The sequence below is a fragment of the Xenia sp. Carnegie-2017 genome, unplaced genomic scaffold, assembly GCF_021976095.1.
Source record: "Xenia sp. Carnegie-2017 unplaced genomic scaffold, XeniaSp_v1 HiC_scaffold_23, whole genome shotgun sequence".
NCBI classification, from domain to species: Eukaryota; Metazoa; Cnidaria; class Anthozoa; order Malacalcyonacea; family Xeniidae; genus Xenia; species Xenia sp. Carnegie-2017.
The window spans coordinates 14,975,019-14,990,182 of NW_025813486.1; the positions used below are offsets into that span (position 1 = coordinate 14,975,019).

Consider the following 15,164-nt stretch of genomic DNA (forward strand, 5'->3'; position numbering starts at 1 on the left):
CTGCAGTTTGTCAGTCAAGCAAGTACTTTGAGAGTTCGTAAGTAGGCGAACCACAGAATCAGGGGCGGATCTAGGCAGGGGCGGATCTAGGATTTTTCAAACATCAGTCATAACATCAGCATTCTCCCCTGAGAAATTTTGAATTTCAGAGCCTTGAAAATGCCATTTTAAGCGTATTAGAGCAATACAAAATGTATTTTGTGGGCATCGTTTTTGCGTAAAAACAACACATTTGCTTACGTGTTTTTCAAAAAAAATGAAGTGAACAATACTTGAATGTTTTGCCAAATATTTAGGCTCATTATCTTGCCAAATATATGGCTCATTAGCATGTCTAGGAACGTAAAATTCATTTTACAATAATGCTATTCAAAAACAGATATAGTCTTTAAAAATTTCTACCAAGTTGTCAGGCATAGACCCCCCTAGAGACCCCCATTCAAACCTCTATGTAATGAGTTAAGTTAGAAATTTGGTACTACAAGTGACAGTTCATAGATATAGAAAAGCTCAGACTTCAAACCATATAAGTTTATTGTAACCCTTCACCCATCTCCACATCAGTGCCAGCAAATTCACCTTATGAGAAAAAACTCCAAAGATTAAGCAAAAATTATCAGAGTGAAAATTTGTAGTTAAGGACAGCTTAATGCCATAAATGTTTATTAGGCATTTCACTAGACTATTATCTTCTGTAAGTATATGCAAGGTGTGCTATATAGCAATCACTAGTAGCATTGTATTTGCAAATACAAACAGAATGTAACCAACATGTCTTTAATTTTGTAATTACATGAATGTTAAAATTGGTTCATGTGTCATGCTTACTGGTTATGATAAATATCTTTTCATTAGATCAAAGCTTGTTTAAATGAAAATCTGAAATAATTTAGTTTAGAAATTATAATGATCATCAAAAAAATTACCTAGTGATCATGAAAAATACTTTGCTGTTTTTTCAAATTTCAAGGTTTATCTGCATACATAGGAAGACATTTTTACTTTATATAAAATTCTTTTCATACATCAATAGCCCTTTAGAATTTATGGCAGACAATCTGGTATGAGCCCTAGATTAACACACCTTTACATCTCTATATGTGGTGTTCAGTTAGAAAAGAGGACAATATGTGACATGGGACAACATTTCATGTATGTGAAATACTCAAGTTTAATACCATTCCAGTCAAATTGTCAAAATAAAAAGCTTCATGGATCAGAAGACTCAAGAAGAATCACAGGTTATAGTAAACAGCTTCTCATGTAATCAATGTTAGTTTTCTCAAATCTTAGTGAAGAAGAATCTTAGGTGAAGAAGAATCACAGGTTATAGTAAACAGCTTCTCATGTAATCAATGTTAGTTTTCTCAAATCTTAAACAATATGTAGTATAACTGTCCAATGATTGAATGATCAATGATCATAAACTGAAAAGCCCCAAACATTTGTTTATGATAAAGTAAATAATAGTATGGCGCCTTATGGCTACAGATTTTTTGTCCATTGAAATATATTTGCAGGAATGCAGGATTTCGCTGCCATACAACGGCCACGATTCCCCAAGCACTAAAGAAATCATAGCTAAAAGTCCTTCGGCAACAACAATTTTAGAAGCATCAATCTGCTTACCATACGCCATATTGACATAAATCGCATCACACACTCGCATAAATTGACTTTGATATATTACATTCATGCATACACTTCACTTGTCCTTTACTTACGATTTTCGATGTAAATTTCTGCCGATAAAACTCAAAACAATGTTGGCTTTCTTTTGAACATCGATGACTGAAATGTCGCTTGCGAGATCGTCTTTGCCAAGCATTTACAATTTATCCATAAATTTTACACCCTCTTGAAAAAATTCACGGTTTGGACAGCAGCATTCATGTCAATATATGAATTTGTAAAAGATTTCCATAAATTCCATCTGATTGTAGTTTAGTTTCTATCATGCTTATAAAAATTACTATGAAACGATCCAACATTCAATTCAGACAGCGAGCTTGACTATGTTAGTTCAGTTGGCTTTCAGTCGAAATCCGTCAAACCAATCACAATAAAACAAAAATTCAAATGAACCAATTGTAAGATAGCAATTGGACTCCCTTATACGTCCGGCCACCCCTATTATCAGTCGAGATCATTCCAGACTGTCCACTGATCTGGCCATTGACCAATAAAATAAGCGTTTTTGGCGTTCATAGACTCCTTTATCCGTCGAACCAGTCAAGCCACCCCGCTTATCAGTCGGTTATTCCAGGTCAATTAAAATTCAACTGATCTGGTTACCAACGAGATATTCATTGGATTAGTCATTAGTTTTCAATAATAAATAAAGTTGGATTTTTATCACGAAGTAAATGCGATAATAAAGTAAGAACAATTGATGTTTTTAATTTTTATTTAAAGGTAATTTTTGAATTTCAAACGTCTGTCGCGCGACGGATTTGACATACTCTAGATCCGCCCCTGGATCTAGGCCATGGCGAAAGTGGCTTGAGCCACGGTCAGAATTCTGCAACTTAAGTTTTTCCATGGTTGACTTTTTCATGATTAAAAATTTTGCTCAAATACAGAAAAATTCGATGAAAAGCAAAAATTGAATGAATTTTGTAATTTTTTGTCAAAACTTTGTGTTAACAGAACAAAAACTTCAAATTAAACGTCTTGTTAAAATAGTATTATCATCCAGTTAAACTCTGAACTGTAAAATCACCGAAAGCGTCTCGAATATTGCGGAAAACGTCATGAATATGCTCGGAATATGTTCGTAAATTCGAGCCTGCAATCTCAGAATGAAAAGCCACGGTCAGCGTTCAAAAAATTTCGCAATAGTTACTAAATATGGTAACCTTCACCACGGTGCAGCGTTGCAAGCCAATCACAGGGAACGTTTTGGTCATGTGCGCCACGGTGAGCCACGGTGAATGTATTATGATTGCGCAATAAATACAAGTCATATGCAATAGCTCGATTCTTGTCGACTTGAAAAAACGCTACTTCCTAGTTCTACTCAGCGATTAGGATCAATGGAAACTTCTAAAAAGATCAATGTTCTTGAAAAGCTCGTCCAAACCTTTCAGCAAGAGAACGCTTGCGAAATTATTTCTGGTGAATTGTCTAACTTGAGACAACACTGTGTTAAAATAATCAACGAGGAAAGGCTTCGTCGTATAAATTCTACTGGCGATATTATGCTACGAACTTGTTCATTTTCAAAACTGCAGTTCCCTGAAAGCCAAATTGAAAGATCAGGACCCAATGTCCCTGTTAGGTAAGAATTTACATGTATTGGGGTATTAATTTATATTTTTATTTACGTTTGACATCTTGGCCTAAAATATATGATCAATCCGTTAATTTTCAGCTATTCATATTTAGTGTATCATGTAAAATATATGTCTAAAGCTGACATTATTTTGCATACTCAGTCTGTCTAATGTACGGCCTAAATAATTTTAATTGTTACTGTCTGTTAAAAAAATTGTTTTACTTCAATATTAGTCAAAGCTAGTCCTTTTTAAAATTTAACCCAATGAATAATGTATTATCCTTGTATTCCTGGCATTTTATGTTATCCCCTGGTTAAAGAAACTAACCTATCATTTTGAATAACTGTTACTTTCTTTCGCGGGTTATATAGAATATTGATGCTATAGTAGATGGAATCAATAAGTCGTCTGAATCCTGTTCGACATGCCTAGACTAGTTCCAAATCTTAGACTACCTGCCTGTGACTTTGACTTTATCATGATGTTACCAAATTAACAAAAAGACAAAATTACTTCCTCAATTTCAATATTATTAGTCTATCGTTAACAGTGTTGGTTATCCTTATTTGTTCTAATGTCAGAGTCAGTCTAGCAGATTTGTTTCCAGGTATAGCTTGGTATAACAAAGCAGCCATTAATACTTAAATATTAATTTTTCTTTTAGTACTTTAGCCAATGGGAATTGTCTGTTCAATTCATGTTCTATTGCATTAGTTGGGAATGAGACTCTCTCTATTCACTTGAGATTCCTAACTAGTGTTGAAATGTTTGAGAATGCAAAATACTATTCTACCCATCCTGTCATCGAGTCCCAGCACAAAAATGGTGCTTTCACTTCACTTAAAATTGCCTTTGCCATGCGTATATCCGATGCAGCTCCAACCTCTTTAGAAAATGCGAATGAAATTGCAGCAGTTTTACAAGAAGCAGTGGAAAGAGCGAATAATTACACCTTTTCACCCTTGCTGTGTATGTTTGCTTTGTCCACAGTAATCCAGTGTGCTATTCAGTCATACTACCCAATTACTAATGATGCTGAAGTGAAAGGAAATTGGGATTTGTTGGCTAAAATGTTCAATTGTACAATATATCCAAGAGATTTTGTTGATGGGAGTGCAATTGACTATGTCCATATCTTTCATTGTGCTGCGATGCCACCTTCTTATTTGGTAGATCAAAAAATCCCATCCACCAAAAATCATTTTGTTACTTTGTTCTTAGAGGACCACCTTTGAACATTGCTTTTATTAATCTTGCCATCTTTACCATTGTTGGATAAACATCTTTGCTGCTGTTGGAAGAAGATCACCTTTGAACATTGCTTTTATTAATCTTGCAATCTTTACGATTATTGGATAAACATCTTTGCTGTTATTGGAAGAAGACCACCTTTGAACATTACTTTTATTAGTCTTGCCATCTTTATGGCTGTTACAAAGGCATCCTCGCTGCTTTTCGAAAAAGACCATTTGATAGGGCAACAAAGATGGGGAATTATTTTTTTGTAGTGAACTGTCTTTTGGTTATTCACTGCAAAAATAACATGCTTCATCTTTCTCTCACCCCTGCGGCAACAATCCTGTGATTACAGAAAGGTAGGGAAACTGCGTTGATTTTGCATCAGACACCACTCTGATGTCTGATGTAAAATCAACGCAGTTTCCCTACCTTTCAGGTAAGTAAAATTTTTATTCTTCTATCCGAACAGAATTAAAAAAATGGCGATATTAGAAATTTTTTTAGATGAGATTATAACTAAAATATTGTTATGTTCTACATTAAAAATGCCGGAATTCGCTTTTCCGAGAGTCTAGATTTCAAAATTTTCTGGGGGAGCACGCCCCCGGACCCCCCTAGCGTTGGCTCGCGCCGAAGGCGCTCGCTACGTCACAGGGCTACGGTCAGCCCAGAAGCTGGAATGATACAATTTGTCGCATGGATATTTGTGGTTTGTGAAGTTTTTGTAGTCCGTATAGTCTGGGTGGTCGTGGTACTGAACATTTAAGTCCATAGTAAATACGTTCATATATAATGTTAGATTTTCTCATAGAGAAGATCTTGCTGTTAAGTTTGCGTACTAGTGGTGGTGTTGGGTCTCGTTTGAGTTGTTCATACGTTTGTCTGTCGTTGACAAGGGTGTCCATTTTGTTGAAGTAATCATTCCTGTCCATGACCACAGTCACGCGTCCTTTGTCCGCTGGTGAAATGACGATGTTGTTGTCGTGTTTTAGTCGTTTGAGTGCTTGTTGTTCGTCCTTTTTAAGCTGTTATCACGTATAAAGGACGATTGTAATGTGGAGGCTATCCTGCTTCTGATCTCGTCTTTGGTTGTCTCTGACAAGTCTCTTTGATACACTAGGACAGCCTCGACACTTGATACTATCGTCTCAATCAGGACTCGTCTAGGTGTTATGGATTGTTTAAGTCCGTAAGATAGTAGTTGCGTTTCAGTTTCGTCTAATGAACGGGAAATGATTTCTCACCCTGTTATCGTCATGTTTATGTCTCGTACGTGTTTTAGTTTGTTTTAAACGTTCAAGTTTTTGTTTTTGTTTGATTTTGTGTTGTGTCTCTGTCTTGTTTGCTCGTTTCTCTGCAATATTCTGTATCGTAGAAAGTAAAGTATCACTTGCTCTCTTTGTTATGAGTTCCTTCAGTTTGTTCAGTCGTTCTATTGTTTGATGTAATAGTTACAACTAAGTTACAACTAATTTACAACTACTAACAATTTAAATCAAAACTAAAAATATTTCACTTCACACTAATTCACAATGACAATACACATTTCCTGTACACACAATACAATGACGTAAGATCCAGATAACAAATACGGCTAACGTGACGTTTACTCCTCATTTGACTCTGAAGATAACTACCGCCAAGGTTGTCGAAACGTCAGTCAACAACAACAAAAACACTCCTGCTCAGGACTATACCAACCTGAACGATCTACATTTACAAACATATTACCTCTGTAATTGGATCAATCATTAAAATTACGACAGCAATATGTGTAATTCTGGATGCTCGACACGTGATAGAAGCATCCTGCTTTTTCCAAACTGGGTTGAATAGATATTAGAGAGGCTGTCATCTGCAATGATATTTTCCAAATGCTGGTCATCAAAATACAAATACTTGTTAAATCTAGTTCACATAGAGTTTTAATTGTTTTAATTCTATCGGCAACAACGGTGTACAACAATTACAACTATATGTGAACGCTTACTGTTGTAGTTGTTGTAGACTTCTTCGCCGATGGAATTACAATAATTGCAGCTAAATGTTAACTTGGCTTTATGGAAACTTGACAATTTGTTTGCCCAAATCAAAGAGATAAAATGACGGTGAGAGATCTTTCGCTGCAACTGCCGGTTAAAGCAACGGCGGCAGAGCATTGATAATTGGTGAGGGGGCTATATTCATATATTTTAATATGCTACAAGCGTATAATCCGTAAACACAATTGATTTCAATAGAAGCTAATAAAGTAAAATATGCATATATGAGCAATACCCCACCGCTTTATCAATGTTCCGCCGCCATTGGCTTAAAGTAGGAACAGTTTGCCCCTCAAAACCAGCAACTTTTCATTCACTAACTTTTCGAAAGTTATTACAAATATGATCTTTCAAAAAGCTATTGCAAATATGATCACTAAATAAATTATGTATTTTTAATATTTTTAATTTCTAATATTTTATTCTTATCTAATTTAGGATTTTCGACTGTAATTGATTGATTTTTAGTCAATGATTGAGGGCCACAAGTTTTTTCAAACTTGTTGTGTCACTTTTAACATTCTTAAAATATAGTTTAATGATTATCCCTTTCATCAAACTCCGCGTCATCAATCGAAGGAAGTAATAAATTATATTTTTCACGGCCTGAATCTCTCTGGAGCCGGTTGTACGATAGGCGTTTAAGTTGCTAACCATCGTTTGAATTGCTATACACCATATAGATTTTAAACGCTTGAAAACTCTCGTTTTACGAAGCCCGTTTAACTCCATCCACAGGTTAAATATTGCCAACCCACCGTATGAATTTAAACGGCCTTATGAGACCTATTTTATGAGACCGTTTAAGTCGCTAAACGGCGAATTAAGCGCTGTTGTTTTGTAGTTTTTTTTATATGGCTTACAAATTACCTGGCATTCATATGTACGTTCTCCAAAATATAAATAGACCGGCTGATAGAATTTATAGAGATGCACTGTTAATTTCAAGGAGTTCATTTAACTCCAAAAATGGAGTGAAATAAAAAGGTACAGACTCCTTTTTTGGAGTTGAATTTTACTCCAAAATTATAACTCCGCTTTGGGAATAAGCCTAACTCCAAAGTGGAGTTAAAATAACTCTGTAAAGGAGTTGTTGCAATTCCTTTATGGAGTTGTTTTAACTCAACATTTGGAGTCATGCTTACTGCAAAAGATATACCCCTCATTTAGAAGCAGTGACAAGTATACAAGAACAGTTTAATAAAAACATATATTTTTTAATTAATACTTTCTAACAAAATACAATAATTACAAAATCAAATTTCATTTTAAGATAATAAATAAGTATACCAATAAATAGTTAAATACAAATACATAAAAATTTTTTATCTAACTGTCTATTCATAAAAATATAAAATAGCAGCTATGCTATGTTATAAAATCAAGTAGCTACATGAAGCTCTTTTTTCTACGTTTATTTATAATAGACTATCAGTTTTTTCCTGGAACAAATTTGCTTTTTATTTACCAAAACAATCTTTCAAAGAAAGAAGAATTTGTTATAGTTCTTTTTTTACTGCTTTTCCCTTACCAAAATATTCTATAGAATCTTACATTAAAGAATTCTATAACATATTCTATGCAATATTCGAAAGGAATGTGGAACCTATTCTGTGGGATAGTCTATTGAATATTTAATGTAATCTCTGTAGAATATTCTACACCACGTTCATTAAATATTCTATAGATTATGCTTGCCAGAACTGGACAAATTTACCAACAGATAAATATCACTTCCATATCGATAATATCATTCGAACAAACGTTGATCGAACTCGAAACACAAATATTTCAATTCCAACCAATACATTTTTAGTCGAATGTCAAAAAATTGAGTTCAAAAAAATTGTCGATTTCAAAAAAATTTCGTCCAATTAAGTTAATTAGCATATAATGTATGTCATATAATTATAAACTCCATGTTCCGGTTTCCAATATGCTTTATTTATATATATCGTGAGGTGGGAGTGAAAACAAATTTGTACAGTGCAAGGAAAAATGTTCAATCGATTGTTGTTCTTCGTGTATTTGTCTGCATCACAGCTGTTATGGCAATTTCTTCATCAGGCGCACTCTCTCTGACTTTTTCTGTATACTAGTAGATTTATATCTCACCACATTGCTATGGGCAACGACGTCGAGTGCCATCGCTGAAAAATTGATTGTGCTTATCGATTTCTCAGCATGACAATCAGTAATGACATCATTGTCCACAACACCGTCATTAGTAATTTAAAGGTCTTTTGCTTTAAGCTTTTTGCTGGCTTTCTTTCTATTTCTGCTAAACCAGATACTTAGCTTTGCTTTAAAGACATCAGTTTTGCACCACTTCTGCCTGTCTATGGATTTTTCTTTGGTGTTGTTGGTAGTTGCTTGAACGATGACGGCAATTTCATTGAGCAGTTGACTGGTGTTTAGAACATACGGTATTGACGGTTATCTGCTTTCGAGCCGGTAGCCCAAAAATGATTGCATTTTCCCTTGGAGCTGAATCTTTAAGGAATTTGTAGCACTTTTTTAGTTTGAAGTTCATGTTTTCAAGAAGTTTGCTATCTCGCCAGCCTATACAGCGATATATGTCATGTTTATTTATCTGTCCTAGAATTTCACAAGACCGTTTTGGAACAATTTCAGTACCAAAAGAGACTCCATAGACTTTGTTAGCATCTTGTTTGCTCCTAACAGCAAACTTTTCTCTTTTTTCGTCTACAATAATGACGTAGCTATTTTGAATATTTCTGATGCATCACGTCGTTTCATGCAGTGCTTGATGTTTGCAAGGGCCGCGGAAGTATCTCAAAAGGGGGGGGGGCACCAGGGGCGGATCTAGGGGTAGGCACCATAGGCAAGTGCCTATGGTGAAATTACCAAAATATACTTCGACTTAGATTCGATACGAATTTATCGAATTATGAAACTATGAATAGCACTTTATCGCAGTCAAATCATCTGACTTTTGTTTAGAAATGTTGTGCAATTAATTGACGTAATTTTGATATGAATCGTAGTCCAGATGCGTATGATTATCTATAAAGCTCCGTGTCGTTAGGCAAAGCAGCCATTTTGCCTAAGTCAAGAAGGCGATCTAGCCATTTGATTGGTTGTTAGCAATTTGCCTAAACAAGATGAATTTGCCTAACTTGACATCGTGTATAGGTATTCTGACTGGGCAATTTTTTGCAACCGTATGCTTTCATTGGTCAATTTTTTTTTGCCTAACTTGAGCAATTCCAACCAATCATTGCTGTTGATAAGCATAGTTGAGCTAGGCAAATTAGGCAATTGAAAATTTACATAAACTCGTATTGTTTCTGAACAGCCTCTGTGCTCAGTTTACGGTTTGGTGATATTTTATAATGTCTTCATTGTGTTGTGGTAATTTATACGAGACTGCTCAGTCTGCGTTGGCCAAAAACGATTTAAAATGCCTTAATGAGCTTTATTCTCGTTTATTGGTCGACGTTCGACCTATGTTTACTAACGAGCAGCTGTTAGATAGAATTTATGACCCCGACCATACTCTGTGTCGAAATTTTGGAGCTGAAATATATGTGCCAAAGCACGCTCATGACGGAAAGACTTGTACTGCAATAAGGTAAATATATTATAATTATATATATCGTATTGTAGTATTTATATATACGTGTAAAATGGTTAAATCTCAATTTTGCTAGGCTATATCTTTGTCTACAGTCAGCAATTCATTCATACAATGCAATCAATCTACCAAACAAAATATTAATTTCTTTTCTTGAATATTTTTTAAGATCTGAAGCTTCTGGCAATTGCCTCTACAGTTCAGCTTCCCTAGTTCTGGTAGGTAACAATGCATTGGTCCCTACTTTGCGAATTTTAACATCGCTTGAGCTATTTATTCATGCTGCTTTTATGCTCAACACCCATGCTTTTTGTCTGTTATAAGTGAGCACAGTGATTACTTTGCCCAAAGCTTAAACAATCTTTTGCCTTTGTCAGTGTCTAAAGAATGTTTAGACACTGGATATACAACAGATGAACTGGTAAAACAGGAGGCTATTTTAAATTGTAATGACCAGAAATGGTCATCTTTTCTTTGTATTTTGGGCCTATCTTCTGTTTTAGGTAGAAAAATTCATACTTTTATCCTGATTCTGGTGAAAGTAGATATAAATTGTTATTTAATCGTATTGTTCAGCCCCGGTTATTAAGCCAAAGAGGTTTGGATGCTATTAATATTTTGTTTTGTCATGAAGGATCTGTACAACCAGGTGAGACTTTTCAGTCTAATCATTTTGTGCCTCTCATTTTCCATGCCCACAGGTTGAAGCGAAAATTGTCTAATTCCTGTACACAGTCTAATTCTAGCAGCTCAACAACAGAGAAACGAAAATTTGTCAAAATTTTTCCAAATATTGCACCAAAAACAGTTGACATTTCAAATTTTTTTACTTCAACTAATAGGCCTGCTGCCCAACCAACTTTTAAAAGGATGCCCAATGAGAGTTTTTCTTCTGCTGCAGCTCTTGCTCAGACATTAAATAAAGCCAATAGTCTTTTGCTTCACACATCATCCCAGGAACTATTGCCTGGTATTCCAACTTCTGGTGATATGCAACCTGCTGTTTTAACCCATAATTTTGATGTTTCCTTGTATAGGGAGAAAGTTAAGGGTATGGATAATTCTGAAATATGTCATTTGATAAAAAATGTATATAAACCAGATAAAAAGTATCATTTTCCTAAATCTAATGGCAGATCATTTAGGCATGATTGGCTAGACCAGCATGAATGGCTTTGCTATTCACCTTCACAAAATGGTGCGTATTGTCTATCGTGTGTGTTGTTTGGCAATAGATTCCCAGGCAAGGCCAGTAAAGTAAAAAAGTTGTTTACTGAACCTCTTCAAGATTGGAAGAATGCTAAATGCTCTTTCACTCAACATGCTGGAAAAAGTAAAGGGAGGGAAGTCGGTTTGCATGCATCCACATCACCAATTTTGATGCTTTGCGTTCCCAAATATCAGGTACTCTGCAGCCTATCGAGATGATCATGGATGCTGGTATCAAGAAAGAAATAGAACAGAATAGGAAATACTATCTCCAATTATTGATTCTGTCATTTTTGTGGACGTCTAGGTTTACCTCTTCGTGGGCATCGTGATGATTCCAAGTATCACCCTACTGTTGGTTGTTATTCATCTGGAGGGTTGGTAATTTCATTGAAACACTCAATTATGGAGTTAGGAGAGGGGATAAAGTTTTAGAAAATCATTTAAAGAATTGTGGTAAGAATAGAAGTTATATTTCTAAAACAAGTCAAAATAAAATCATTAAATGTTGTGGCCAGGTAATCAGTAATCAGATTATTTCTGATATCAAAAAGTAAGTTTTTTCTGTTATTGCTGATGAAGCATCTGATTCTTCACATAAAGAACAAATGTCTCTTGTTTTGCGCTTTGTTGATACCGATATGAATATCAGGGAAGAATTCATTTCATTTCTTTTTTGTAAGTGGGGACTAAGTGGTGCTCAACTTGCCAAGCTACTTTTAGAGGCTCTAAAGGAACTGACTTTATCAATAGATGATTGTAGGGGCAAGGTTATGATGGGGCTGGTTCAGTTGCTGGTTGCACTAATGGTCTAGCAGCTCACATTTTTAAGCTCAACCCAAAGGCTCTTTATACACACTGCTATAGTCATAGGTTAAACTTATCCATTTGCGATTCTTTGAGTATACGTGTTGTCAATGATATGTTGAAACATGTTAACAATGCCACTAATTTTATTAAAATTTCCCAAACTCGCAATATTCCCTTTGAAAAACATATACGTAATTCAGAAACAAACTCGAAAAAGACTAGATTAACAGACGTTTGCAAAACTAGATGGGTAGAACGTATCGAAGGTTTAGATACATTCCAAGAGCTTTTTGTACCTGTATACACCACCCTTAACGATATGTCTGAAAATCTAGATGGTGAGTTCAAACCGTCGCTTCAGTCTGATGCCTCATCTTTGTTTCAACTTATTGACAGGTTTGATTTCGTCGTTGCTTTAGTTATCACGAGAAATATTCTTGATTCAACTCTTCCAGTAACACAGTTATTACAGGGTAAGAGTATCGATATAATGGATGGTATTCATTTAATTTCAACTTTGAAAACTGAGGTGGTGAACATGAGGAATTCCTCTGATTTTTATCATGACACCTGGTATGACGAAGCGCTTGAACTGGCAGCAAAAGTTGGCATTGAAGAATGGAAACCAAGAACAGTGCGCAAACAAACGACCAGGGAAAATATTCCCCACACAACCATTTCTGAGTATTATAAACGTGCAATTACTCTTCCTCTACTAGATCATTTGCAATCTTCTTTAGAATCACGATTCGACCTTGAGAGTGTGAATGTCTATAAAGGCCTTAGCATTGTACCGACGAAAATGATGTCCATGACAAGAGATGGGGTGGATTGGAAAGAGCCATTCAAAACTGTGGCTAACTTTTATTATGATGATTTGCCAAATCCTTTGGCCTTAGATGCTGAACTTAGGTTGTGGTACACTTATTGGGAGACCCACTGCGGCCTCCTTCCTGATAACATTGCCCAGACTTTAAAATCTGTTCATTTCGCCGGATTTGAAAACATTAAAATTTTACTACGTATTTTAGGAACGCTCCCCATTACCTCTTGTGAATGTGAACGATCTATTTCTTCCCTTAGGACACTTAAAAACTATCAGCGAAGTACCATGGTTGGGGAACGCTTAAATGGTTTGGCCTTGATGCAAATTCATCAGGAAATTGTACCAGATATTGGTGAGGTTATTAATACTTTTGCTGTTGGAAATACAAGGCTAAAATTTGCATGAATTTATTCATATCCTAGTTTTTTATTTTGTTGAAATGTCCATATGTTAACCATTTATTGTGCGTTGTACACAATAGTAACGTCAATAGAATTTGCATCAAACTAATAGCTCGCCCGATAAAGGTTTTTTTCCTTATATACATTCCAATCTTAAAACTGCTGAGTACGTGTATGGTACTCGGCCGTTGTCGACATAAATTTACTTTCACAAAAATTGTTAAGCATAAATAGAATAATTTTTCCTTACACCAAATTTTAGTCTTCACAAAGACTCTTTATACAAAGCTCTATTTTGACTATTACATTACATTTACATTTTGCTCATTTGTTGGCAAATGAGAGTGCACATTTTAGGGGGGGGGGTAAAGGGTTGGAATTGACTGGGATGGTGTAAGAAACTGAGCAATCTTACATCCATGGAATGTCCCACATAGTCACCCATTTCTAACCAAACTCCTTTTGCTATTTGCTAAAGGTGTGAAAGGCGAGTTTCTGGCGCCTTCAAAAACCAGAGTGCTCATTTTTAGGTGGGGGGTAAAGGGTTGGAATTGACTGGGATGGTGTGAAAAATTGAGCAATATCACATCCATGAAATATCCCATATAGTCACCCATTTCTAACCAAACTCCTTTTTCAAAGGTGTGTAGGCGAACTTCTGGCGCCATAACCAGTCTGCTTAATTCGGCTCTCACAGGGCTGTCCTTGCCGGATCACGATTTTTTGTTTTGCGTTAAAGTGTTCCTAGGCATGCTGATGAGCCCTGATATGGGGCGAAACAGTCTTGTGTGCATTCAATATTCTGAATAGTGAAAATCAACGACCTTGTGATATGTAAGTATAAATATACAATGTTTTTATGTATTTATACGATTGAGATCTACAAGATTCTGCATAGCTGAATGATTAGACTGCTTGATTTAAACAATTTATCGAAAGCATAAATAGTGTAGTATGTTTTGCAAAGTATGACGTCATAGGTTTAGCACTGAATGACGTCATAATGTTCTGCCTATGGTATCCAAAATCCTAGTCCGCCCCTGGGGGGCACTGACCGAAAAGGGCATGTGAGTTTGCAGCTTACTGTTTTAGTATATTACAGATATGCATTGTTTCATGAATCATGATTAAGTTTCAAAGTCTGCAAAATATTGGTAGACATTCTTAGAATGCTATGCGTATTCTCTACTGCTCGGCGGGCGTGCTAACAAATTGAACTAAGATGACTACATGAACAATTTTATTAAGTAATGCGATCTCATTAAAATTTCCCAAAAAATCTAACCCTACGTTCGTTTTTCAGAACAAAGTCCTTAGCTATTAAATGTAAGTCCAGTTCGTCAGTTCTGGCCTTGTTTACATTCATAACAATAAGATTATTGTAGCGTGCTGCCGTCATTGTGCTCCTGAGATGTGTCTTCACAAGCCGCTGGCATGAAAAAGATCATTCTCCAGAGGCTGCGCTCATTGGAGCAAGAAGGTAAATCTGCAAAAGTCGGACAACATTGGACATTGCCATTACAATCTGCGATGAGTTATTTTCTTCGGTTGAGAATATTGATGTTATGGTGTCAATTGATGTCACCTTCTTTACTTCTGGAAGTCGCTGCGAGATAATTCCTTCAAGAAGCTTTAACTCCGCCTTCAGCTGGTCAAACTCGAGGTCATTTTCGTAAAGGTGTTCAACTTCATCGTTCAACTCAAACTTACGCCCGTTTGCTGCATTAATGAACACGGTTTCGATGTTCATCAATACAGAAT

General features: G+C 35.7%; 2 protein-coding genes across 6 annotated transcripts; both read left to right on the plus strand.

The window, feature by feature from the left end:
• The first annotated feature begins 3,024 nt into the window (after positions 1 to 3,024).
• Positions 3,025 to 4,614, plus strand: LOC124448804. Its single transcript, XM_046999780.1, has 2 exons — positions 3,025 to 3,280; positions 4,500 to 4,614. The coding sequence occupies exons 1-2, from the start codon at positions 3,036 to 3,038 to the stop codon at positions 4,555 to 4,557; spliced, it is 303 nt and encodes a 100-aa protein (XP_046855736.1). The 5' UTR covers positions 3,025 to 3,035; the 3' UTR covers positions 4,558 to 4,614.
• A 5,294-nt stretch (positions 4,615 to 9,908) lies between these two features.
• On the plus strand, positions 9,909 to 14,420 carry LOC124448761 (52 kDa repressor of the inhibitor of the protein kinase-like). Of its 5 annotated transcripts, none has more exons than XM_046999726.1 (3): positions 9,909 to 10,154; positions 13,260 to 13,354; positions 14,143 to 14,420. In XM_046999726.1, exons 1-3 carry the CDS (start codon positions 9,916 to 9,918, stop codon positions 14,211 to 14,213), a joined length of 405 nt encoding a protein of 134 aa, XP_046855682.1. In that variant the 5' UTR covers positions 9,909 to 9,915; the 3' UTR covers positions 14,214 to 14,420. The 5 variants fall into 5 exon arrangements, 4 of the variants coding, with proteins under 4 accessions (XP_046855682.1, XP_046855684.1, XP_046855683.1 ...); XM_046999728.1 differs by lacking the exon at positions 14,143 to 14,420 and adding an exon at positions 10,327 to 10,375 and having other exon boundaries at positions 13,260 to 13,512; XM_046999727.1 differs by lacking the exons at positions 13,260 to 13,354; positions 14,143 to 14,420 and adding exons at positions 10,327 to 10,375; positions 11,195 to 11,622.
• The last annotated feature ends 744 nt before the right edge of the window (positions 14,421 to 15,164 follow it).